This window comes from Lissotriton vulgaris, chromosome 4_1 (assembly GCF_964263255.1).
Source record: "Lissotriton vulgaris chromosome 4_1, aLisVul1.2, whole genome shotgun sequence".
NCBI lineage: Eukaryota > Metazoa > Chordata > Amphibia > Caudata > Salamandridae > Lissotriton > Lissotriton vulgaris.
Genome location: NC_141691.1, coordinates 525,240,451 through 525,266,891, shown reverse-complemented (window position 1 = coordinate 525,266,891; position 26,441 = coordinate 525,240,451). Strand labels below are relative to the sequence as shown.

Below are 26,441 nucleotides of genomic sequence, written 5' to 3'. Positions count from 1 at the left end.
GATCTGCAGCTCGTTTCGGGGTGGGAGGTGTTGCCACAACCTGTGCAGGCATGCCTAAACCTGCATGTTCCCTGCGGCCTGCTACACGTTCCTTTGTTGAAACCCCAACACACCCCTCGCTTATTCCCATTCCTGCCCGATCTAGACGGAGTATCTCCCCCGTAGGTTGGTCGAAAGTACTGAGGTTGTCTCTGCTGAAAGGTCCTGGGGCCGTTTGCACCCGACCCTGATCCACCCGCCGCGCCCAGCAGGAACTGCGCATGCCAAGACACAGTATCCAAACAAACCCAAATCAGTGTTTCATTAAACTCTTTTGCTTTTCTAAATGCCACATCATACCCTTTCCATTCTTCTCCTCCATATTTCTCATGGAAGCCCGTGATCCTGCTCTGGTAGCAAGCCAGTTCTCCTAACAGTTCTGGTGTAATCTCACCCACAATTGCTGCAAAAACAGAGAAAGCCCTGATCCAGTTCATCATGGACTCTTCCACCCTGAATTCAGCCATCTTTGCCCTCCATGCACTGGGGTGCAACAAATCCTTCTGAGTTTTGGCATATTCTAACTCGCGATTGTCTGTCAACAATGAAAACATGTTTATATATTTATTACCCCACACCATCTCCTTAGTTGCTAGAGGAACATGTTGCGCCAAGCTTTTCCGCCTTGAGGGTGCACTCCCCCATTATTGGGAGCGATCTCTTACCGGCTTCCGATGTACCTCCGGTCGTGTTCGTCGAGTCCTTCCGATTTTCGACCGCAGCCGGGTTCACCACCTGCGGAGAAATAGAAGGCACATTCGCTGCCCCAGCGCCCCTTGTCTGTCTGAGCTGCTCAATAATCTGCCTAGCCTCTTCGGCTGGGTCTTCCATAGCCGCGGATCCCCCCGCTCCCTTCTTCAACCAAGGTAACACAGCCGCCAACTGAATCGCTAGTTCAGGAGGCATTTCGTCGTTATCCAGCGGTGTGATAACCACAGGGATTGGAAATCCCCCATCCGGTGTGGGTACCGGGCTGGCCACTGGTGCTACCGGGACCAGCGGGGCCTCCATTGGGACTGGGGCCTCGCTAGGACCCGCTTTCCCCTTCTTCTTTTTGCCCTTATCCCCCCTTGGGGTAACGTTCGGCAAAGCAGGCCCCACTATCCTCTTTGGTCGCCCTGAGGGCCCTGCTTGGGCCTCCACCTGTTTCCGGAGGGACGCTAAGCTGCGACCCAGCTGATCTACTTTACCGAACTTCTTGTCCATCGCCGATACTTGGCTCAGCAGTGTGCACAGCATTCGTTCCATCTCGGAGCTCTTTCCACTCTTCTTACCAGGCATATCTGTGTTCTGTTTTACCTCTGCCTGTTCTCCAGTAGTGATTCGGACTCCAGCTACGCCTTGATGACTGAAACAGAAAAAACAATGATTACACGTTCAAAAAACTGCAGCTTGTTCCCTTGAGGGCTCACGAGCGACGAGTGGTGCAGCCTTCAGAGCGCAGTAACAAGAGGACGCTTACCTTGATTCCCGCGCCTTTTATCTTGCAGCGGGAGGGCGGGGCAGCGTCCCCATCCCGCCCAGGCGGGTGTTAGGACAACCCTTTTTAGGCGGCGGGGGCGTGCTCCAACCACGCCGCTATGGGCATACCGGCCCGGACACGCTTCCTGCCCGCAAAAGGTTTACCGGGGGATCGGGGCACCCAGCCATACGTTCGGGGTGACCAAGTGGTCTCCCCTTTCCAATATCCTTCATTCTCCTTGAAGCGAAGCTCATAGTTACTTCCTTGCTACATCCATTTGAGAAACAACTGCTCCCATATCGTAAGAACTCGCATCAACAGTTACAAATACTTCTCTCCCTTCCACATAGAGTTGCAAAAATAGCGCTGTCACAATGCTGCTTTTGATATTTTCAAAGCTTTGTTGACATATTGGGGTCGAATCGAAAGTGGTGATCTTTTTCAGCAAAAGCCCCTGCTCCTGTAAAAATGGAGGTGGCAGAGTGACAGCTTGCATGTTAAGACAATGAAGAGGAAAAAAACGAGTAGAAAGTTGTCCAAACAGTAAATAGATCAGCAATTCCAAACCGTGCTAATAAATGAATAATGTATAACCAAATGGTGCTAATCACTGTGAACCAGAAACGTGTGCTTATCACTGTTGACTGGAATATGACGTTAGAGAAACAGTAGCCGGTGCTATCTGTCCACTTTCCAGAGAAAAATAGGAAAAGAACACACAATAATAAATTCCAGTGTGCGTGCCGCTAGAAGTGCAGAAGTCAGGAGTGCAGAAAAACACCAACACTTGCTTTTTTTCTGAACAGCTCACCAGGCAGTAAAGACCAACAGTTAACCCCTTTGATGCTGATGACGGTCCCCAGCCGTCATGGCACACAGTGTTCGTGTGCTGATGACGGCTGGGGGCTGTCATGACCATGCCCGCGATCGGAATGTGCCGCATAGGAGCGGAATTCCCGCCGCGGGCAAGGGGTTAATGAAACACAGAACCAAAGTGGAAAGAAAGCGAACATTTGACGTGAAGCTGACTCACAACTTGAAGAATTCCTGTAGTGTAGTTCCTATATTCCCAATAGGCTCTGCGCATTGGAATAATATATTAAGCAGTGTAGACGTAGGACTGTGGTCGACTAGGTCTCTACTGACTATATTAGACTTAAGGTTTGCCAGCTAGCTCAGAGGTCACTAGAAACTTTCTCGAATAAACGAGGAGGAGTTTAACCTCCCTGGATAGACAAGAAGGGATTTAGCTTCTGACAACCATATAACATGACAACTTTGCTCCCTCAGAATAAGAGTGTATCTCTAGAGTTGTGTGAAAACAATAGACCGCTATTTCACTCAGTCAAATGTGCGTACTTCGTTTCACCAGAGTGCAGAGAAAATAGAGACGGGCGTTTTCAATAAAAGGTGTAATTTATTGAGAAGTCTTCTTTCTCATGCAAGAGAAATGAATTGCCATAATTGCAATACTTAATGTAAAGTAAAGTGCGTACGGTAAAAAGAGTATTATGAAATAATACTGTAAAAGCATTGATATGGTTTCTTAGCTATAAGATACTTTAAAATGGATAAAAGATATACATACATATATACATTGACTAACGTACTCAACTGGTGCTTCTAGAATACGCCTACCGGTGTACCTGACCTAAGCCTAATCCGTGGGAAGGAGTATGTAAGTAGCAGTTTAAGTTAAGTTGGTTTTGCCAAGAATCTGACTCCAGAATCCTCTTCAAGGGTTAAGTCATCTCCGTACCTGGGTAATAGAATGCTGGAGGTCTGGTATCTCTCTTTCAGGACTCGATATCCCAGCAGCCTGCGAAGGAGGCTGAGAACACCGGAGCTGGATTTCTCGGCAGGAGACAGCATCTCTCTCAGTGCGTCAAAGAGGAGGGGCAGCGTCCGTGGGCTCTTGCATCAGCTGGGCTCTCGGGCAAGTAGATAGCTGCTCAGCTCCAAAACCACCACCGTGTGTTTGCTTAAGGCAACGTTGGTATATTTATACCTGAAAGGTGCCGAGTTTGACGTACGGTTTGGACATGAGACGTCAATAAAGATGTCACTATGAACTGACTGTTCCTTTAGTGTTTGCAGTAGTTTAATGACAAATCAAAACAAAAGCAAATGGGGATTTCCCAGGTTGCTGGAGGTTTGGTGTGTCGAAAGAACTTGTTGTGCTTTCTAGGAATCCAAGGAAGTAGCTTCTGCCGTGCTTTGGACTCCAAGGGCTATTTACTTAAATATGGATCTGATTCTTATGCCATTATAGGGATATTATTGATTATAGCCGTACAAGGGCATAAAATATCAATATTGATTTAGGTTCTTAGATAAAACACAATAACCACTCCACGATCTAATGTCCATCATTACTAAAACTAAGCAATAGTAAACATTTAAAGGTGCATGTGTATTCCAACCCACCCCAAATTACATTTTATGCATTCGAAATGGTGTATGCGAAATACACGAAAATGATTATTGGTACTGTACGCTTTTCAAGCAGTGTATTCATTCAGTTAAACATGCTTATATATTTTAGCTGAACGATTTTCTAAAATTACACATGAAATGGCTCTTAATACAGAAAAGAAGGTCGAGACCCTTCCATCACATATAAATACAGTTGCTGTAAATGTGCTAGAGGCTGAGGTAATATATTGTCTCTAGAGTTTCCTAAAAATAGAAGCTCTGTTCTTCAAGAATAGTTCTACTTTAAGCAGAGTACTTGTGCCAGATAAAGGTAAATATTTTGGAAGTTTGAAAAAATATTTTCGCTTTCAGGGGAAAAAAAGTTCCAAATGTTTTGTTTATCAAAGCTGAAGGCCGAATTCAGAGTTCAGGGGAACGCTGTGTGCTCGTTGCTTAAAGTTTTTTCTGTTCAGGGGAGAACATCATTTCAGACACTCGCAAAAAATTGGTCTACGACATCAGGTGAAAGTTCGACCAAGTTTGAAAGTGCCGCAACAGTGCAGCCGTGAGAATGATTGCTATCATCGATGTCAGGATCAGCAATGCTCACAGAAGGTCGTACCTGGGTGATGCTGCTCTCATCTCGTACTTCACTGCCACCTAATCGTAGTGGTGAAGTCTCAACGAATGCCGTCATCAGAATGGGTAGCCGCTAGGGACAACACGATGCATGAGCCGTTACAGGACTTAGCAAAGTATCTGTATCCAAAGGTACTGCTGATGGTAGTGTAAGACAGACGTCCAACACGCATTCTTCTCCGCATAGCATACATCGAAGCGCAGGTAGGATGCAATTTTGCCAGATAGGTCTGAATGAAAGAAACCAGGTCATATTCAGATCTCTTAGCCGGGCTAATCCAAGGACTTTAGTTACGCGGTCCCGATAGCGTATAGCTAGGATCGTTTCTTCCATCGTTGCTGGAGTCTTGTCTGCGACTTGGCTTGCCATATCGGAGCAGAAGGGTCAAAAATTAAATTCCTGCTACGAGTCCCAAAAGTAGTGGTAGGCCACCAAAGACAGAATGGACAAAATTGGGAAAAATGCCCAGAACTGCTTTGAAGGGTGTTAACAGTCCCGAAAAAAATGTCTTAAATATATGTGGGATACCACTGGCATCAGACATATTTAGGATTTGGCTTAGCTTTTCTACGAAATGCACGGGGCAATTTGTTGATAAAAGGGTATGTATCTCTGCTGTTGTCCTTGCAACTAGAAGATCATACGTTTCTTTAGATGACGTTAAAGGCACGGTTGTCTGTAAAAGAACAGACTTCATTCTGCTTAAAGTATCAATTCGTATAGAAGAGATATTCAAAGAAGGCCAAATCGTCGCCTCCGTATCTGGAGAGCTGTTTGGATACAATACTTGCATACAGCAAGTGACCATGGAACTAACGCGTACGAGATGGGCTTTCCCTGGCACCATGCCACAACAGCTGTGGTCCATTATTAGAATATAACTCCCGTTAGAAAGCCGTCTAAAGAATGGCTCTATCTGTGTTGCAGGTGTGCCGTGCTGGAGACATGAAAGGTTATTTAAAGTCCCCTCACAGGCCCCATGCAAATTAATACCTTGGCACAGAAGTATACCGCTTAGCGATTGTTTGCAATTATTTCCACTAAGAATTACATTGTTTCTTTTCACTATAACGTGTGTGTGTAAGGCAATTTCCATAATGACTTAATGTACCCTTTACCCAACCTTTCATACTGGCCTGCTGGTATATACTCTTGGCAGTATTTAAATTGGAAAGTTGTTATCGGAATTGTAATCATTCCGTGTATTATCCATTCAATGACAGGTCTTTTTGACATTGTGAATGGTAATCTCTCAAGTTTTTCAATGCTCAGAATCGTAGAGTCTGCTCCTTTTTGTGCCAAACTGATTTGTTTATCAGTAAGGTTAAAGATAGAAAACAATGACGTTGTGTTTATCAAACGCCATGGCACGTAGCCTGAACGCAGATTTTGCAACGTCCAGCCTAGCTGTACAATAGAACGTAATTTGGACTGACCGTGTTGTAACATTAGTAAGTCCTGATCTATTATATCGATAGCAGATGATACAATACTGTCCAGTGAATATATTCTGGAGGACAGAGTCATTAACCCATTGTCCACAACAGAAAGTGATTTTTCCAAATTAATATGATCAATTTCTCGTATTTGTTCTGCAGTCTCAATTTGAGTTACTTTCCAAGCTTCGTTGTACACAGCGTATATACCGGCCACTATGAAACGTTTTTGACGCTGTTTGCGTGGTCCCATTATGAAATCACGCAAGTCAGCACCGTCTTTAAGTCAAGTCAAGTGTTGCTTAATTTCAGCCAGTGTGGATGTCTGTAGCCATTCAAGGCATAGTTTCCCTACACTGTATGTTGTTACTATCCCTGGATGTTGTCTCTGGGAGTATCTAGGGTCTGGTCTGGTCATTCTGAACCCCTCTTTCTTGTTCAGGAATCTATCTTGACAGTTATTTGTGTCTGTTGGCCAGATCAACCATTTTTTTCCAATCAGGATGTGTTCTGTTTTGGTGTAAAATATTGGATACATCTATCTCCACTTCTGTAGTGGTATTACTATCAGGTATAGGTTTTGGAGTAGACGGTTTGTTTAAGTCTTTAATCTTGGCTAGGCCAAGACAAGTAGTCTGTTGAATTGTGTCATTCAAAAATATTATTTGTTCTGGAATCATGCAGGCTCTAAATAATGCTTCTAAACCTTGGACCTGCCAGTTTTTTGTACCCCAGATGATTTTTGTTTCAATGAAATCAAAACCAAATGTAATCATAAAATGTTTCTGAATAAATCAATTTAGTATTTGTCAACATTGTTTTTATCCCTGTCTTATTTAACAGTTTAAAATAAAATGTTTCTGCATCACTTGTGTTGAACCCTGAGAAGTATGGGAATTTCTCATAAAATGTTTTCAAACTGCTTTTAGGAGGAGTTGCACAATGTTCCCATTGATTATACTTAAAAACATTTCTAGGATGAGCAGATTTATGTAAATAGTGATGTGCAAAGTGATTGTAGCAGTACATTTGTTCATAATTCGACGAACCCTGTAAGTAATCATGTTCTGTACATTTTGCTGACATTACTAAATCTGACATCATAATATTTATGCTTTCAAAGTCCCAATCATCAGAGAATGTACTTGGTTTTATTTACAAAGTCACTTAATGAAACCTTGAACTGATGTGGATATTTCAAGAGTTCAACCGGGCCATAGATTTCGTAATCCGTTTTGTCCCAAGCTACCCCACCGGGTATTGGAATGGCTGTGACATTCACTGATGATAGTTCTCTTTTCTTGATGTGAGATGACTTGTGTGGCTTTAGGACCAAGTTGATGTTCTGACTTGCTGTGTCCATTGTACTGTATTTTCCCTCAATGAATTTTCACAAACAAAGTACCATGATGAGCCAAAGCAGGAGGAAAAGTACACCTAACACAATCCAAAATTCAATCCTTGGAGAAATCAGATAGCTTTCTTTGAGTTGATGAAAGAGTTCAGTTGATTTGTCTTTGAAAGTTTTTGTTACTGGCATTTCTTCAGGTTCGCTTGGATCTTCAGAAAAGTTATCGAAATTGATGAAGTAGCCAGATGCAGTTCTGTCAATTGTTGGAATTGCTTCCTAATTTTCCTTAGCTTTTTCATTTTTTCTTTCATTAGCATAGTCTGAGGCTACATCGTTGTAGACAGGTGTTGCTTGACGAACTGTTTCAATTTGGGTTTCCAGAGGCACAAGTTCCATGACATTGTTGCATAGTCCTTTTTTATTCACTGCAGGTTTATCAAATGTGATTAGTCTCTCAGTTTGAACCTCTTGGATTGTAGCAAATTTTGGTATTCTGCTATTTCTTGGGAGTCCACTGGGCCTACTACTTATTATTGGCCACATGATTGTGGTTTTACCAGGTCGATGGATACAACTCGGTTCTCCTTTTTACCGGCAAGGGGGCGGTAGTACAACTGATCGTGTTCCGCTGACAGCTAAGACAGGTACTGCTTTTCTCTAAGAAGGCCCAAATTCCTTCTTCACCGTGATCTTCTCACTGACCAGATCCCCAATCTTTGGAATCCAGACAGGCCTTGCTGGGACAGGTGGTTTATCTTCAGTGGCTGTTGGCTGCTGTTTTAACTTTATGTTGCTCAGGTCTTTTCTTGTTTCATTTAAGTCCTGTAAAACAGCCAAACGATCTTTGATATCAAAGCATTTTCTTTCTACCACTGAAGTCTGACTATCTAAGTCCTGAATATGCATTCTAGTTCCGAACAATAGTTCGTACGGACTGAAACCTTTAAGAGAATTTCTTGGCAGATTGTTAAGACTACGTTGGACACTTGTTAAATGTTGGATCCTCCCATCACCCGAACCTAATACCCTCGCCGGTATAGATCGCTTTATGTCCCGGTTTTTTCTTTCCACAATCCCATTTCCCTCAGGATGGAAGGGACAAGAGTACCGCAATGCAATGCCCATGCTGGTCATGGCCTCCTTATAAGCTTGAGAGCTAAAAGCAGGACCCTGATCAGAATGTAGCATGTCAATTGTGTATGTGCCGATAAAGACTCGCAAATCTTTTATAACAGTTCTGGCGTCAGCCGAGTGCTGGGGTCTGTATTTTTAAGTGAATCTAGTCTTAAAAAGGAAATTAATGGGACGCTGGATTTTACGTATAGATAGCCTTATGCTAACTTACAAGAATGGCCATGGCAATACTCCGGTCGGTTCACTACTGCGATCTCTGTTGCAGTTTGGACAGCTCGTTGCAAATGTGTAATGTTGCCGGCTCATCCCTGGCCACCAGTATTCTGATTGTAATTCTTTCAGAGATTCCTTGATCTGTTTGTGCCTCGGACCTTCACCCATGTGTGCGTCGGCTATTAATAAGACTCTCCTGTTCATGTTTGGAATGACTCTATCCCCCACTCCAGGGATTCGAACAAAAGGAACGGAGTTTGCATCAATTATGTATGTATAATTGAGTGGATAGTTCACGGGTAGTGCTGCACAGTCGCCTTTTGAAGACGTTTTTACCGCCAGCATGGTTTCCCCGTCTCTGTATTTTTCTGAGCGCTTTTTTGTGGCTATGGAAGCCGGTTGAGTTGCTTCCGCTGTGGCTGTATTAGCCAATGAATTCCCTGCAACGTGAATGCCATCACGTTGATGACTCAGTGTGTGTATTACGTGAGTCTTTCGTAGTTCTTTCTGCAAAAGAACTACTTGTTCCCAAAGCTTTTTATGCTTTATTGTGGCACCTGTGTCATCTTTGTAATCGTTTTGAACCCAGTTCTGCAAGTCATTATTGTAAGATTTGACGCAAAAATGTGAATCGCACACTATTAGTGTCGGGAATTCACGATCGGCATTTTCAAGCGCCATCTTTAAAGATCTGATTTCAGCTCGCTGAGCCGAACAGTTTCTCAGTGATTCAGTTTTTGTTATTTTTGGTCTGAATTTACCACAGCGCCAGCGACCTTTAACAATCGCGCATGCTGCATTGTAGAATTTATTATCCACATCGTAATGTGCAAATCTGTCCATATAGATTACACAAGATTACTGTTGGAGAGGCAGAATTTCGATTGGCAGAGGATATTCTTCTTCATATTTTAGATCTTTCAATTTTTTCATGTTCGGGTCAAAATAGTATTTTACGTCTTCTGCAGCAAGAGAACTTTCCCACTGTATCCATTTTAGATCTAATGCCACTGTTTTTAGATTAACTGGGCTTAATAACGCCTCAAGGGCTGATTCTGCTGTAAAAACAGTTATTCTTTTGCCTTGGGCTTGGGCTCTTTCTTTTGCTACAATAGTTTGAACCGCACTTACAATTTTTTCTGTAAGACTGAATGTTTTTTCAGCTTCTGTGTACAAATGTGATTTGTAAGCTATTGGTACCGTTTCTCCCTCATTAGAGGTCAGGTACGTGAATCCGCATCTTCCTGGGATGACTCTGATTACAAGGTTGCGTGTGTTGTCGCAAGTTTGTAATTTTGTATTAGCTAATATATCTGTTTGCAATGATCTCAAAATTTCTGTGTGTTTCTGAGTCCAATTGATTGGTTTAAAATCAGGTTTTATTAATTCATAGAGAGGTTTAACCCTCTCTGCATAATTTAAAAAGTAAGTTCTTCCGAAATTCAGGAAACCTAGTATTGATTGTAAGTTCTTCAGCGTTTTTGGTGCTTGGAGTACAGCGCACTTCTCTAAGAAGTTGTCTGCTAGGCTTTTGCCTTCACTTGATATTTCATATCCTAAAAACAGGACAGTCAGGTGGGCAATTTGTGACTTTTTAAAGTTGAATTTGTAACCCTCTGCAGCGAACCCAAGTATTATGATGTTCACTCATTTCAAGTGAGTATCCAGGTCATCATCTGTGAGATAGAAGTCATCGACATAAGATAATGCCTCATCATCATATATTTGTAGTAACTCTGTTACTCTTGCTGAGAATAATCCTGGGCTATTCTTGAATCCCTGTGGTAGTCAACAGATATTTTTCTGTGACCCCATTATTGAGAAAGCGGTTAAATACCTGCTTTCCGGTGCAATATTTTGACAAAAGAATCCATTAGAGATGTCTAATGTTGTTTTGTATTTTTTGCGAACAATGTTATTCATTAGTGCTGTACTATGTGAGTTTTGTACAGCAAATGTCTTGCAACATGAGTTAAGGTGTTTGTAGTCCAAGACTAGACAATATGAATCGTCTGGTTTGGAGACAGGAAACAAAGGATTGTTCATTTGAGAGGTGCATGTTTCGATCACCCCTTAGTATTCAAGTTGATCTAAGATCTCCCTGACTTGTTTTTTAGCTTCTTGCTTAATTAGGTACTGCCTTTGTGCAGTTGGTTGGCATTTTAACTTTTTTGTGATTAGGAGAGTCCTCATCTCATCCTTCATGATTTTTATATAATGCAGGAGCTTGAGCTACTGCCCATTTTCTTGCATATGTGTATTTTCTATGAATTGGACTATGATTTGAGAAGGCAGGCGTAACCATTTCTTCGCCACGGGGGCACTTCCTGACAAACTCTCATGGCCAGTCTTTCTCAGCTAATAGGATGTGATAGCCTTTTGAAAGGTTATCCCAAAACAGACCCCTTACTTTCCTAGTCTTATCTCCCTCTACACGCAATGTTATTTCATATATTTTATGAGGTTCGCTAACTCTGGTATCTGCAGTTTCCACCTGAATGTATTCATTCGTGTCCACTGTCTCCAGATGATTCATCAGGATCTTGAGAGCTATTGTCACTTCTGCTGCGCTGTCTAGCATTGTCTGGGCCCACTCTCCGTTTTTCAGCGGTGTCCTCCGTATCCTCGGCATGTTTGATTATTTTAATACTGGCTACCTTCTTTCTTGGAAATTGTAATTTTTTACTTTGAGCAGGTTCCTTGTCTTTGGACTTGACGTGCTCTTCCCTGTGTTCTGACCGTCCTCTTCTTTCCGATTTCTGCGAGGAAGCCTGAAAAGATTGAGAGGGACGTGTATCAATATCTTGATATCTATCAGGCTTTTTCAAATTATCCCTATTTCTAAGGTTGTATCTTTTCTCAGAGGGCTCCCTCTGGGCAGACTTGTGTCCTTGGCCCGGAGATCTTTCTCTCCGCCGAGGAGACCTTCCTCTGGACTGGAATCTTTTTTCTTTGGGAGTGGATTGTTTTCCATCCCAGCTCTTTTTTGGAGTGTTTAGATTATTTTTAATAAATATCGTTTCAGGATTTTCAGTTAGTTGGGGTTTTACCGGTTTCCCACCCAAACTATCTCTACCTAGTTCTTCATAGGATTTTTCTATGATTCTGGCAAGCTCAATTGGTTGGTCTGCTATATCTGTTTCTGTCAATTTCTGGCGGATCGCCACAGATGCTGCTTCTCCTTTTATGTTGGCTAATAATATAGCCGAGACCTGCTTGAAGTCTTTCAGTAATTTCATACCCAGAGATAAAGCAGGTTCTGGACCGTATTCATTTTGAATTTGTCTTAGTACATCTGGTATTACCGCCATGGATGGAACACCATGAGTTTTTGTGTAAATGGAAGCAAAGACTGTGTCCCAAGTGTCACAATCCTCCACATGTGGTGCGATCCCCATTGGAAGGCAGATAGTCAGAATTCTGTGTTTCTCACTAGGCGTAGTGTTCGGAAATACCGCCTCTATTTGAGTTATCTTTTGTACTAGCCAGAAAGGAATTTGTTCCCGTTTTGCGGGTGTTTTACCAAGACATGAGTGTATGTTCTGTGGTGTAATTTTGTTTGTGTTTCCCTGTTGAGGGTTCAGCTGTGGAATGTTAATAGCTGGTTGGACTGTTGAAGTCCGCATTAAATATTGGTCTAATTGTCTATGTATTTTAATTAGTATTTTTAGCTGGGCTAAAAGTTCCCGGTCTGACATTTTTTCGATGTCTGGATGTGGCGTGTAGCTGGCTAGAACCGGCCACGCTGCTCCTGGTCTACCTAGTGGACCGAGCCTGGTTATGTGATCATTATGTTTTAGGGCGCCTTTAAACCAGAGCAGGTGCTCTTGGTAATTTAGTGGGATTTCAATGTCCTCGAAAGGAGTGTATTCATCCGGAAGTTCCTCTATTTTGTAATAGTGGAATTCGTGTGTTGCAGCTTTCGCTGCTGGAAAGTTTATCCATGAATAGAATACCTCTGTCTGCCGATATTCATGGGCCTCTACCACGAATATGACTGTACCACCTCGTGATGTCAGTCCGTTTTCTATAAGTTTAGGAGTTATAGTTTTTCTTATGTTGACCGGAATGAGTATAGCATTCGGGTCAGTCTGTAGGAGACTCTTGTCCTCCACTAGGAGTCGAGTTGCTATTCTAGCTGCCTCCCTTTCATCTTCACTTTCCCCCATTTTACTGGCAGAAAGGTTTTTGTTGCAGATCAAGTTTCAAGGAAACAAAGATTAGGTGCACAATATTTTGGAACACTGTATCCTTCATCGTTGACTAAACCAAAAACTATACATAGGAATCTCTTCCTACTAAGTTCCGGCGGATTTTACCCTTTTACCCACTCCAGACGTCTTTTGGAGTATTTACGGGAAAAAGGGTACGTGTGAAAAAGCACGACTGGGATACTCTAACGTCTTGTGTTAGTTTTATTGCCTTACCAAACGTTGGGCCCCATGTAGTGTAGTTCCTATATTCCCAATAGGCTCTGCACATTGGAATATTATATTCAGCAGTGTATGTATTTATTTATTTATTAGTGACATTTCTAGAGCGCGAACAAAGGCCCATGGGCGTCTCGGTGCTACGATATCTGTAGTATTTAACCAGAGTGGGGGAGCTGAGTTTAATGATTAAAGAGCCAGGTCTTAAGTTGCTTGCGAAAGGACCAGAGAGAAGGACTGGCTTTAATCGAGTGGGGCAGCGTGTTCCATAACTTTGGGGCTGACACCAGGAATCTTCTGTCTCCCCATGAAACAGTTTTGGTGCGAGGAACCACAAGGTCAATTAGACTTGAGGAACGTAGTGTTCTGGACGGACAGTAGGGAATCAGATTTTGAACGAGAAACGCTGGTCCCCGGTTATGCAAAGACTTGTACACAATACAGAGAGTTTTAAATTTTATTCTGTTTCTGATGGGTAACCAGTGTAACTCTCTGATGTGTCCGAGGCGGATTGATATTTGGGAATTTTTCCCAGGAGCCTAGCAGCTGAGAGTTGTATAATTTGCATTTTGTTTAGGACTCTTCTTGTGCATTAAGGAATAATGCATTGCAGTAATCCAGGGTGGACAATACAAGTAAGTAACCAGGGTTTTACCAGCTGTGTCAGGAAGGAAAGGGAGGATTTTTTTGATGAGTCTCAGTTTGTGGAAGGCTGAGGAGGTAATCTGGTTAGCATGTGGATGAAAAGTGAGGCGGTCATCGAAGATGACTCCCAAATTCCTCACCTTGCTGACAGGCTCAGGAGGAGAGCCTAATGACGAGGGCCACCAACGGGATGACCATTCCGGAGTCAGCTGTCCGAAGATGACTACTTCCGTCTTGTCGGAATTTAATTTTAGACAATTGGAAGCCATCCAGCTCCCAATTGCTACCATGCCTAATTTAAGATCTTCAGCTATTTTATGGCCGTTGTTCTTAATGGCAAGGACCAACTGAGTGTCATCTGCATAGGAGGTAAGGCTCATCCCATGTGCACGAATGATATTGGCTAGGTCCGACACATAGATCTTAAAAAGTGTTGGACTTAGGGATGAGCCTTGAGGTACTCCACATGGCAGAGACAAGGTGGAAGAGTGAAAGGATCCCATTGTGACCACCTGGGTTCTGTCGGCCAGAAAAGAGGCCAGAAGTTTCCTGGCATTATTTTGGACACCCATGTTTTCGACACGGTCGATCAAAATAGCATGATCAACCGTGTCGAAAGCTGCCGATAAGTCAAGCAGTATCAAGACTGCTGTACCCACGGCGTCGCGGATGGATCTAATATCATCCGCGGCTTTAATCAAAGACGTCTCCGTCCCATGGAATTGGCGGAAGCCAAACTGGGATTCATCAAGTAAATGATGTTGCTCTATGAAGGCGGAGAGCTGTTGATTCAGAGCTTTTTCTGCTATTTTTGCCAGAACTGGTAGGCTAGCGATAGGCTGGTAGCTCTTTGGTTCTTCCATGTCGAGATGTAGCTTCTTTAAGAGTGGTTTAATGAGGTTTTTTTTTAAAATGGCTGGATAAGTGCATGTACTAAACATGGCGTTGCAGATAGAGGTGATGGCAGGAAGAACCACTTCGATAACAGGTACTAATACTTTAAATGGACAGGGGTCAAGTGCAGAGCCTGATCTAATGGTGGATATAATGTCCGCAATCTGGGAACTAGAGATTTCTGCAAACTGAGAGAGGATGGGTCCGGTATGAACGGCGGTCGACAAGTTAGAAGGGAATTTAGTTTTTTTGGCAAAGGCAGAATAGATGTCGTTGACCTTACTAAAGAAGAAGCTAGCTAGGGCGTCACAGAGAGGTTGGGAGGGAGGTGGAGTCAGGTTAGGAGAGTAACCTGCTAGCTGCTTAGTGGTTTCGTACAAAGCCTTGTTGGAGTTTTTGGCCATTTCGATTCTGTCACTAAAGAATTTTTTCTTGGCCTCATCAATCATAGTTTTGTATTTAGCCACCGTTTCTTTATACTTAATTTTGGCCTCTGCAGAGTAGTCTTTTCGCCAGTGCCTCTCTTTGTCCCTACACTGTTGTTTTTGTATTCTTAGGGCCTCCGAATACCAGGGGGCCGACGGGGTAGATCTATTACGAGACCGTTGTTTAACCGGGGCCAGAGAGGATGCCGCTGAGCCCACCCACTCATAAAATTGAGTAGTGGCAGTGTTAGGGTCGGTTGATAGAGGGGGAATGGAATTGGTTAAGAGGGTTTCCAGGCTGGAACTATCAATGCCATTGCAAGCCTGAAAGGACTGGCGAGAATTAGAGGGTAATGTAGAGGCACCAGTGTCATGAGTAGTTAGTGAAGCCAGGATACCATGGTGGTCTGACCAAGTGACGGGAAGAATTTGAGAAACATGTAAATCCAGTGAGTTGGTGAAAATGCCATCCAGTATATGGCCCCCGTCATGTGTGGGTGATTTGACCAGCAGTGGGAGACCAAAGGTTGTCATATCCCCCAGAAAAGCAGCAGTGTCTTTATCCTCCGTTTTGTCAAAATGAAAGTTAAAATCGCCGAGGACAGTAAGAGAGCTATCAAGGGCTGACGATTCCAGGACGTACCTAAGGTCGGAGATCAATCCGGTCCTTGATCCCGGTGGATGATACAAAAGGATCCCTTTAAAGTTATAGGAGGGAGTCAATTTGATAGAGAATTGTAGAGCTTCACAGGAAGGTAGCGAGATCATGTTGGTTCTGACAGTGAATGCGTCGCGTACAATGACGGCAATCCCACCGCCTTTCTTGCGTTGTCTGTCCAGTCTATGGATAGAAAAGCCTTTAGGAACTGCAATCACTGTCTGGATCGGACGAACTGTCCATCCAAGTTTCTGTCATAAATAGCATGTCTAAACTATTGTCTTCCATCAAGTCAGCTATGTCCTGTCGGTGTTTCCCGAGCGAGCGGACATTAATAAGGGCGAGTGAATAGGATTTAGGAGATTTAGACTTGGTGGTGGGGGGAGGAATTGGATTGAGGGGTATCCGTAATTGACAACAGGAACAGAGTTGGGCGGAGTCCCCATCAAGGAGCAGCGGGTCAAGTAGGAGACATGACTGATGTTGGGGGGGTTGCAGAAGCAGTAACATATTGGAAGTGTATGGTCCTCATGGGACCGGGGGATCTGGACCAGGGGGGGTGGCCCTTGGCCCGGTCCAAGCGCGGACGGGCGCAGACGGGCGCAGACGGGCTTGCCTTTGGCGCGCCCGCTGCTCCGACGGGCGGGTCTATTGTTTTTATCCATGGTCGGGGAGTGGGAGGAGGGTGGGAGGAGCGATCAGCTATACCGCCAGCCTTTCCCTGCCCAAGATGGCGGCTGAAGTGAGTAACCAGCGCCTAATAGCGGCGGCGCAATGTCAGGTAGGCAGGTCGGGAAGCAACCTTGGGCGACGCAATTCTCGCACCAAGGTGGGGACTAAATCTAAGAACTGCAGGTTAAAATATTTACAGCTTTTAAAAGATCGTTATTTTTAATCAATAACAGGCGTGCTATTGAAATAGAGCACAAGAGAGCGCAGAGGTCCCCCGGCTTCCGCCTCAGGGGTGAAATAAACAAATACCTCGAGGAGAGTGAGAAACACCCTTATGTATCCTGGGAGGGCGGGAGGAGCGATCAGCTATACTGCCAGCCTTCCCCTGCCCAAGATGGCAGCTGAAGTGGCTGAAGTGAGTAACCAGCGCCTAATAGCAGCGGCGCAATGTCAGGTAGGCAGGTCGTAGACGTAGGACTGAGGTCGACTAGGTCTCTACTGACTATATTAGACTAAAGGTTTGCCAGTTAGCTCAGAGGTCACTAGAAACTTTCTCGAATAAATGAGGAGTTTAACCTCCCTGGATAGACAAGAAGGGATTTAGCTTCTGACAACCATATAACATGACAACTTTGCTCCCTCAGAATAAGAGTGTATCTCTAGAGTTGTATGAAAACAATAGACAGCTATTTCACTCAGTCAAATGTCCGTACTTAGTTTCACCAGAGTGCAGAGAAAAGAGAGACAGGCGTTTTCAATAAAAGGTGTAATTTATTGAGCAGTCTTCTTTCTCACGCAAGAGAAATGAATTGCCATAATTGCAATACCTAATGTTAAGTAAAGAGCCTACAGTAAAAAGAGTATTATGAAATAATACTGTAAAAGCATTGATATGGTTTCTTAGCCATAAGATACTTTAAAATGGATAAAAGATATACATACATATATACATTGACTAACGTACTCAACTGGTGCTTCTAAAATACACCTACCCCGGTGTACCTGACCTAAGCCTAATACGTGGGAAGGAGTAAGTAAGTAGCAGTTTAAGTTAAGTTGGTTTTGCCAAGAATCTGACTCAAGAATTCTCTTCAAGGGTTTAGTCAGCTCCGTTCCTGGGTAATAGAATGCAGGAGGTCTGGTATCTCTCTTTCAGGACTCGATATCCCAGCAGCCCGCGAAGGCGGCTGAGAACACCGGAGCTGGATTTCTCGGCAGGAGAAAAGACAGCGTCTCTCTCAGTGCGTCAAAGAGGAGGGGCAGCGTCCGTGGGCTCTCGCATCAGCTGGGCTCTCGGGCAAGTAGATAGCTGCTCGGCTCCAAAACCACCACCGTGTGTTTGCTTAAGGTAACGTTGGTATATTTATACCTGAAAGGTGCTGAGTTTGACGTAAGGTTTGGACATGAGACGTCAATAAAGATGTCACTAAGAATTGACTGTCCCTTTAGTGTTTGCAGGAGTTTAATGACAAATCAAAACAAAAGCAAATGGGGATTTCCCAGGTTGCTGGAGGTTTGGTGTGTCGAAAGAACTCGTTGTGCTTTCTAGGAATCCAAGGAAGTACCTTCTGCCGTGCTTTGGATTGCAAGGGCTATTTACCTAAATATGGATCTGATTCTTATGCCATTATAGGGATATTATTGATTATAGCCGTACAAGGGCATAAAATAGCAATATTGATTCAGGTTCCTAGATAAAACACAATTTTCCAAATGCTGGGCATTTTAAAGAAGCTCGACACATGGAGACTTCTTTGTGACTCCGTGTTGTTGGGCAACAGTACACTGCTCCGAAAACACCGGCACGCACTGATATTGCAGCACCCGTTGAAATGTCCCGTTAAAATGCCCCAAGGCTCTCCCTCGCCAGCCATTGCCAATAAATAAATGTACAAGCAGCAAAGGGAAAAAAACAAATTGCTAGCTTGAAAAGCACAAAAATAAACAGAGATGAAACAACTAAACATCTAGTAGTCTCTGGACCTGAAATTTGGATCTCTGAACCCTCGTACAAATAAGACACAGTACCTCAAAGTCCTGGAAGCCATACAGAGTTATCCCATCCTTGTAGTGTTGACGAACGCTCCAGTCCAATGATGATTAGAGGTTTTAATGAAAGAAAGAACAGCAGCTTCCAACATTCACAAGGTCCCATAAGATTGCCTCAATTGACCTTAGAATTGAATCCAAACATATTAACATTCTAACATGGAATGAGTGAAAGACCATTGACAGTAAGATACAATGTCTAATCGTAGAAACCGAAGACAATCAATATAATTAAATTAAAGCTATGTATATAAGATACCACAGGAATGCATCATTGTAATTTTTCCTCAAATTTTGCATGATGTAGGAATGTCATTACTACTTTTTTAGGTCTCGCCTACGCAGCACGCATGCTCTGCATAGGAGACCTTTAGCCGTCGTACAGCTAGTTTTCGAAGCACATAATCGTGCTTGTGGCGACATACACCTTGTGGGAGCACGCATGGGCGCGCCAAAAGAGTGTGCGCTTTGAAAAAGAGCAGACTACTCTCCCAAGTGTGCGCGCCTTTCTCCGCCTCTCCGTCTTGCTCCCGCTTCTTGTTTTTATTGCAGCTGCTCCTGCTTAGCTCCTCTTAAGGTACTCGTTATCAGTGACATAATTTACCTTCTCCATGCTTCCTTGCCTCGGCTGACAACTTAGGTGGCTGGCAATTAACTCATGACAGAAAGCTCATTCAACAAGACCTGAGTAATGACGGCATATGAAATAAATCTCTCTTTGAGGGAGTTTGAGGGGAGACCTTGTACCAGTAGCTTGAATTAGTGTTGTGGAAATGTATTTTCTGTTTTAGAGTTAGTTTAAGCCACTTATCTAAAATGATATATTTGTTTACTTTGCTTATCCATATTATTTCAGTTGCAATCTTAGTGCACGTAATTGTTCATAATTTCATGTCAATTTTAGAGAATGTTATACAAGATATGTTACCATTATTTCCCATAATATTAGCCCTTCCATATTTTATACGGTATTTCCCATTTTGCATGTCTTATTTTTTTTAAATATTAGACAACTTTGCAACGGTTATGGTTTTCTCTAGTCAGTCTACTGACGCCCTTTCAATTGCACAATTGCATATTGTATTGTAAAGGCTAATTTAAAGTGCACAAATACGAAAAAGGGCCCTGGCGCTGCCTAGACCAAACAAGCACTGGCATAGCCAATAGGTCTCGAATTTGGGACATTATAAGTGTTTAGCCATGCAACAGTTGATGTTGCACCAATGATCTTGTGCTGCATAATTAAATACTTGTAAGGTCCCAAAGACGAGACCTATTGGCTATGCCAATGCTTGTTTTTCTTGTAACTGTCACTGGATTTAATTGAAGGTTGTCAGTTAAATTGAACACACAAATCAATCGGCGTTTTCACAACTGATATTTTTAAATCACTTTGTAGCCCATTTGGTGTTAACAAGGTTTAACAAAAATGGGATGCCTCCTTTTTTTGCTAGAGGTTTCCTTACAGGAGCATTGCCATTTTTAGCCTAGTAAGGCGCAGCCCTATATGGCTAAACTAACCATTTTCCTACATTTGTTTTATTTTTCTCTGTTTTCCACTACTGATTTTAACAGTATTAATAGGCATTTTCATATGGAAAAGAAATCCAAAATTCGACCAGCATAACCTATGGACTTGTTATATGTTTAGTTAGACCTTTTCTAATGGCCTTGTACGCATTTTTCTGTGTATATTTGGTGCTCTTGGATGCGACACATTAAAGCCAGACTTAATTAAAGATCTCCCCAAAAATAAGGACTCCAATTACAAGTAAGTATCTTGCTGTATTCACTGTTATTTTAGGGCGCTATGTGGGGGGTCAGATTCATGCCACACAAGACACACTTGCCATATTGACTGTTGTCTTTTTCCTACTTAACAATCTACATGCTTCTCAGTCGTTGTGTGAATCTATGTGAATATACAGCTGCAGATTTGGAAACCAACTGACAAGTAGAGGTCCTGTCCAGTGCTTATTCAACATTAGTCAGCACATTACTCTTATCAACATAGAGCTATTTTTGGACGGAGAGGATGAGCTTAAGACATGCATTCGTATTTTATTTTGTGTCATTAATGCTTGGATAATAAGCCTTAGTCTTCTATGTATCCAGCTCATAAATACATTTATAACAAATGATGAATTCTCTTGTGTTAGGCTGGGCTCATGTGGTTTGTGCACTGTACATTCCGGAGGTTAATTTTGCATGCACCACTACTATGGAACCAATACTGCTGAAGGATGTACCCCGGGATCGTTTCACCAAGGTATTTATTTTGAGTTTCTTTATATAATTTTATGAACTATAAATGAGAAAATACTTGCCATACCTGCACTTTGAATTTTTCTGAACAAATATCTCTGTAAAATGTCTGTAGAAAGCTTACTTCTCGCTATGCATTTGGTATTGGATTGCATTATGGGATTAAAAAACAACACATTAGGAATGCTTAGAGAGAAAGCCTTGCTCCGTTCTCAGTTACCTGCTATGAGGGGTTTCATTGGAGGGACTCTGAGAAATCACTACCTTCCATGTCTTCATAGTCTCCAACCGCTTTCTTGAGTCTCCAGAGTCTCATAGAAGGCAGTGGAATGGCAGACGTTGTAGCCTCCGCTCCCACTAGCTCCTGTCTGGATCAACGTTACTAGGTACTGATGGACTTTGCTGAGCAAACTCACTCCTCACTGCTCTGTCTAATGGATAAGAGGAGGCGGCACATTGAGTGTAGGAATCCCAGTTTGAGCTAGGTGAGATGGAAAAGAAATCAAGTGTCATTTTGTTACAAGGCAATGTGGCATACAATTCATGAGGTACAGTGGGGCGTTATCTGGTGCCTTCCTTAATATAATTTTGTATTTATGTATTTTGTGTTCTTTTTTTTGTTTTATATTTTTTATTGATTTTCTCCCCATTTTGTACAAGGCACATTATATAACCAAAATTATGGTACATTCAACACCAGATATAAGTAACAAAACACACTGCCCGATTTGGGCTAGTTTGAAAAGAAAGAATTAATAATACAGTAATACACCACATTTTTTCACAGATACAACCGGTAGGATTACATCGTAATCCTCTATCCCCACCTGAGATTAGGTATTAACAATAATTGAAGAATAACAAACATCAGATACTGCTTAACAAACTGTTATTATACCTTTCCTACATTTGCTGTATCCAATCTGTAGCTGGAGCCCATATTTGACATCCCAGGGCCCTTTTTCTTCTACCTTTTTGTTTTATAAATTGAGGATTCCAAACTATAGATATCTAACAACCTTGACCGCCAGTTAATAAACGTAGGAGGATCGGGCTGATCCATTCACTTGTTATACTTAAGCGGACCAAAGCCATAGCGATAAACAAGATTGCAGTCGTAGATCTCCTTCCCTGTCAAATTTTACACCCAAAATTACCATGTCCGCAGTAATACTTATGGACGTTCCTAATATAATACCCAGAAAACTTTCAATCTCTTGTGGTAAAAGAAAACATTTTAGGACAGAAGAAGAACATATGAACCGAATCTGCAGCTTGCAATCCGCACCTGTTAAATTTAACCCTCCTCAAAACCCCCCATTTATCAACCTTCCCGGGAGTATGTTAGAGATCAAAAATAGATTCAAAACGCTTGCTCCAGAGTCTTCCAGTCATTAATATCTGATTCGCCAAATCCAAAGAATCCTCTATATTTATTTCAATGTTGCCCAGCTTATTCTCCCACTTTAAATTCCATGTGCCAATATTATCTGGGAATACTTCCAATAATTGTTAGTAAATCTGTCCAATTGAAGATTTTCTTTTTTTTTCAATCCAAGGAATTTTTAATTGGTGTACTATATGGGTCTACACTCACATTTTGCCCAATTGGTCCTTTGGGATCAGCTCAGTAGAGTGTATGAGGTTAAATTGGATTATACACAACATACAATTGAAGATAAGCAGTTATCAACAGAGATGCCGTTTTCTCTTTGGTTATCAAGTAATACAGGCAGCTCAATCTATGCTCGTATTCTCTGTTAAATTACTTGAATCACCTCGCCGGAAACAATCCTGTTAATCGCTTTTGAAGTATAACTTGGTTTTTATGTTTAATTTCTTGTCTTTAAACTTTGAGGTAATTATTGCCTAGTATTTTTCTGTTATCCTCTTGTCCTTTATCTCCATTTCCCACACCCCATAGATTAGGTTTGTGGTCAGTAAGTATTTAGAGAAGAACAGAAAGATGTATGCTTGAACTATTTCAGCTACTGGTAATTACTCTGGGCTGAAGTCCATTTAATCAGACTCGGTCCTGTTCTCAATGACCGTACAGTTTAAACAGCGTGCCCCCTGCACTGGTAGACAAACAAGCCTAGACACCTTTCAACCAGGTAGTGTCTCATTAGTGAGACAATGAAACATTGATCAAAACTAATAGTATAGAATGGTACCCAGTGCAATGCCAGTAGTTGAGAGTGACTGAAAAATTCCACCCTCCCCATCTTTTGTTGTTCTACCTATTTAGAAGCTAGTTATTCTATATTTTCACTGAATAAACCAAATGTTAAAGTAACATTATAGTTAGCTGTTGAGTTGATGCCAGAACTATTAAAAACCGAAAACACTGAAATTCGCCTTGTACAGTTTAGTGAGATAACTATAACCTTCTCCCCTGCCAGGTACTACTTATGACCTCACATTTTACATCACTCATCACATATTAAATTGTATCATTGGGGACATCTCTAATGATGAAATTATATCAAATTATTGTTTCACTGTGCTGCGCGAGTAATTCAACAAGTTAAAAATAAAACTAGTCTGTTAAAAATAGTTAATGGGTAAGTCCATATCTTTACTGTTGTGCAATAATAATTACATATGGGTCAACGTACCCACATTCAATGGGTATCGCCCGCTTTTTAGTGTTAACTGTTTTTATTGATGGATGTACACAATCCATCGTCTACAGCTATCAGGCCGACAAGGAGCTTGTTGATAGGCCATGCAAGATATATTTTGTAACCAAACAAACCCTGTATCCCCCTTCTTTTCTTCCCACCTCACAATCGGTTAACATTATAAATGGGCTATTTCTCAGTGAGAGCCAACGTAGGGTACCCTTCTCTACTGATTTGCCCGGGAGCATTGATACAGGAGCCCCATTGAACCTAGGTCCTCAGGGTTGGGTGTATTCTAGAGACTTCTTTTTGGATAAGACAAATGACCCCCCAACTACATGGAACATCTTAGTTTCCTATATTCATGCAAGAAGTTGTATGAAGGGAATCTAGCTAGTCTTATTCTCTACCTTAAGGGATTTTTTTTCATGGCTAATATATGCCACAGTTTTCTGTGCCAAGCTTCAGGATGGGGTGTGGTGTTCTTGTGCCACGTGGATAGCAAAGCTTCTATTGTGGTAACTAGGGCCATAGGCATTTGTTTACTTACCCCTGAGGGACTTTAGTGACCTATGGGACAGGTAGCGCCCCTCAACAAAATCACCCTGGGGCTGTCAGAATTTGGACCTCGAAGACCCTGTTAAAATCATGGGGATCCTCCCAGTATTTCTCTAGTGTGGGGCAGTGCCACAGCTGGTGTGTTAAGGGACCTGTAGCACTGCAACACCTCCAGCATTGGCCTCCTCTAGATGTGTTCCATTCCCCACTTCTTTCTGGTGTCTTGTGCCAGTATGTCATTATTTTATATTGTGTTTCTTTGAGTTGTACATCAGTTGCGAAGATGGATACTCTATTGTAGACATGTTCCAATTCTTTTGGGTTTTACTTATGTCCGAGCTCTGCCTCTTATCTTTTCTGTCTTGGAATTTGATCTTGGGAGTATAGAATCTATAAGATGCCCATAAAGTATAAATATTCCCTATAGTGCAGGCCATCATTGAGCCATTTTTCAGTAGTCGTGAGTGAGTGCAAAGCTTCATCTTTCCTTTGTGGGATGGAGCACCCAATGACTGAGTTGATTATGCTAATCGCTCAGTTTCTGGTATTCCAAATCTGGCTTTTATTTCCTCAAAGGAGAGTGTCTGTTGATCCCAAACCAGTGAGCCCTTCGTGGAGCATTTCCCTTCTCTTCAAGCTCTAAGTGCTGGAGGATCTCTAGCTTGTGTAAAAATCTAAGTTTTAGAAAATTGGTGTGTACGGCACAGAGAGTGTTCTGTGCCCTCTTTGTCTTTTATCCCATATCACTAGGGTCACTCTTGTGATTGGGGAGGAATACAGACCATAGTTTGTGACTTCTGAAGCCAGGGGACCTGCCAGAGGAGGGATGAGATGATCCATGAAACACCACTGTTTGTCAGTTTCCTTCTTCCTCATTCTACAATGTAGCTAAGCTGAGAAGCCTGGAAGTATGACAATATGTGTGCAATTAAGGACTCCTTGCTTGATTGGCCGCTACAGGGTCTTACTGAAAATGTGTGGTTGTTTATTTTAACACATGTAAGTATTTTACCAAGTTTTGCAATATCGTGATGTTAGTGGAGAGATCAGCAATGGGATTGTCTGGAATAGATAGAGAATCTGGAGTAAAATCTGCATTTTAACAATTGTCTGCCGCCCCTAGCAAGAAAAATGTTTGTTATACCATTTTAGAGGTCATGTCAGAGGTCTTTTAACAATTTAGAGTAGTTGAGGTTTGTTACTTGTGGGGTGATCTGAGCTACAGTATCCTTCAGTTAGTCAATCTCTTGTCCACGGGATAGGTAGGAGGGTGTTTAACTTTGACTCCTGGTGTGGCATGGGATTTTACAAGAGTGCTTCCGTTTTTAGTAAGAATAATTTTAAAATTGGAAATTGCCTGGAATCTAGTAAGTTGTTTGAGCACCTTCGGGACTGAGTGCAGAGAGTCCGTCAAGGATAGCATGATATTGTCTGCAAACATTGTTAGCTTGAAAGCTTCTTTGCCTGTGGATGTTCACTTGATTGCCTCATTGTTTTTGAATGTGGTGGCAAACAGTTTGAGGGTGAGGGAAAAGATAAGGGGCGTGAGTGGGCAGAACTTTCTCATGCCACGTCCTATGGAGAACAGAGTGGATACTATACCTTTCACCCTTACTCTAGCTATGGGATAGCGATGGCTCGCCAGGAATTGATTCAATAAGCGAGGACCAACGCCTGGTTTCCTCAGGACTCATCATGTGCGTCCAATTGTCGCTGTCAAATGCCTTTTCGGTGTTGGGGGAAAGGAATAGGGCGTCTGTGTTTTATGTTCTCTATGATATGAAGCTTTTTTTTGTGTTGATGCCGCGCTGACAACCTAGAATAAAGCCGGAATGACCTTCATCTAATATGTCGGGTAGGTGGTGGCCCAGCCTCAGTGCTTGGATTGCTCATAAGAAGCTCCAGCGTTTGAGAAATGGTTCTATACGGCACATGCAATGTTTGGTCTTTTCCCGGTTTATGTATAACTAGAAACAGTAATTTAATTATAACGTCTCGTGAAGGTTTGCCACTTGGACGCAGAATAGTTTGTCAAAGTTGGCTGTGTAGCCTTTGGGGCACATTGATTTTCTCACTTTAAGTTTGACAGTTACCACTATACCTTCTTTGGAAATGGACTTGTCTAGCGATAGGTGCCAATCTTGGGGAAGGGACCGTGAGAGATGCTTATTCATATATTGAGTAACCTCTAGTTGGTCCACTTGTTCTATCGAGTATAGAGTTTGGTAGAAATTATAGAGTACATTTGCTAAGTCTCATTTCAGACCTAATCCCACTCTGCTTTGGTGACATTGTGGAACCGCTATCTGTTGCCTTTAGCTTGCAGCTAAGCAGCTAGTAGTTTCCCTACTCTATTAGCTGATTAGTAATATTGCTACTTCATACAGAATAAGGTGTAGTCTGCTTTTTCCAATCCAAGTTTCTGAACTTTTCCTCCTCCAATTCAGCTCTAATGACAAGGTTACTCAAAAATACTTCAAAATGAGTGTTTTGAGGATGATGCTTGGCGGTTTAGGGTCACCGGCAGTGGG

The 26,441-nt window shown here is 42.4% G+C and overlaps 1 protein-coding gene across 1 annotated transcript in view; it reads left to right on the top strand.

Annotated features, from left to right (window-relative positions):
* Nucleotides 1-26,441, top strand: part of LOC147721188 (protein AF-10-like) — a 1,319,715-nt gene that overhangs the window by 216,997 nt on the left and 1,076,277 nt on the right. Inside the window, exon 4 of the mRNA XM_086966803.1 lies at nt 20,623-20,732. Within this exon, the coding sequence (XP_086822929.1) occupies nt 20,623-20,732 (110 nt within the window). The remainder of the gene's footprint in view (nt 1-20,622; nt 20,733-26,441) is intronic.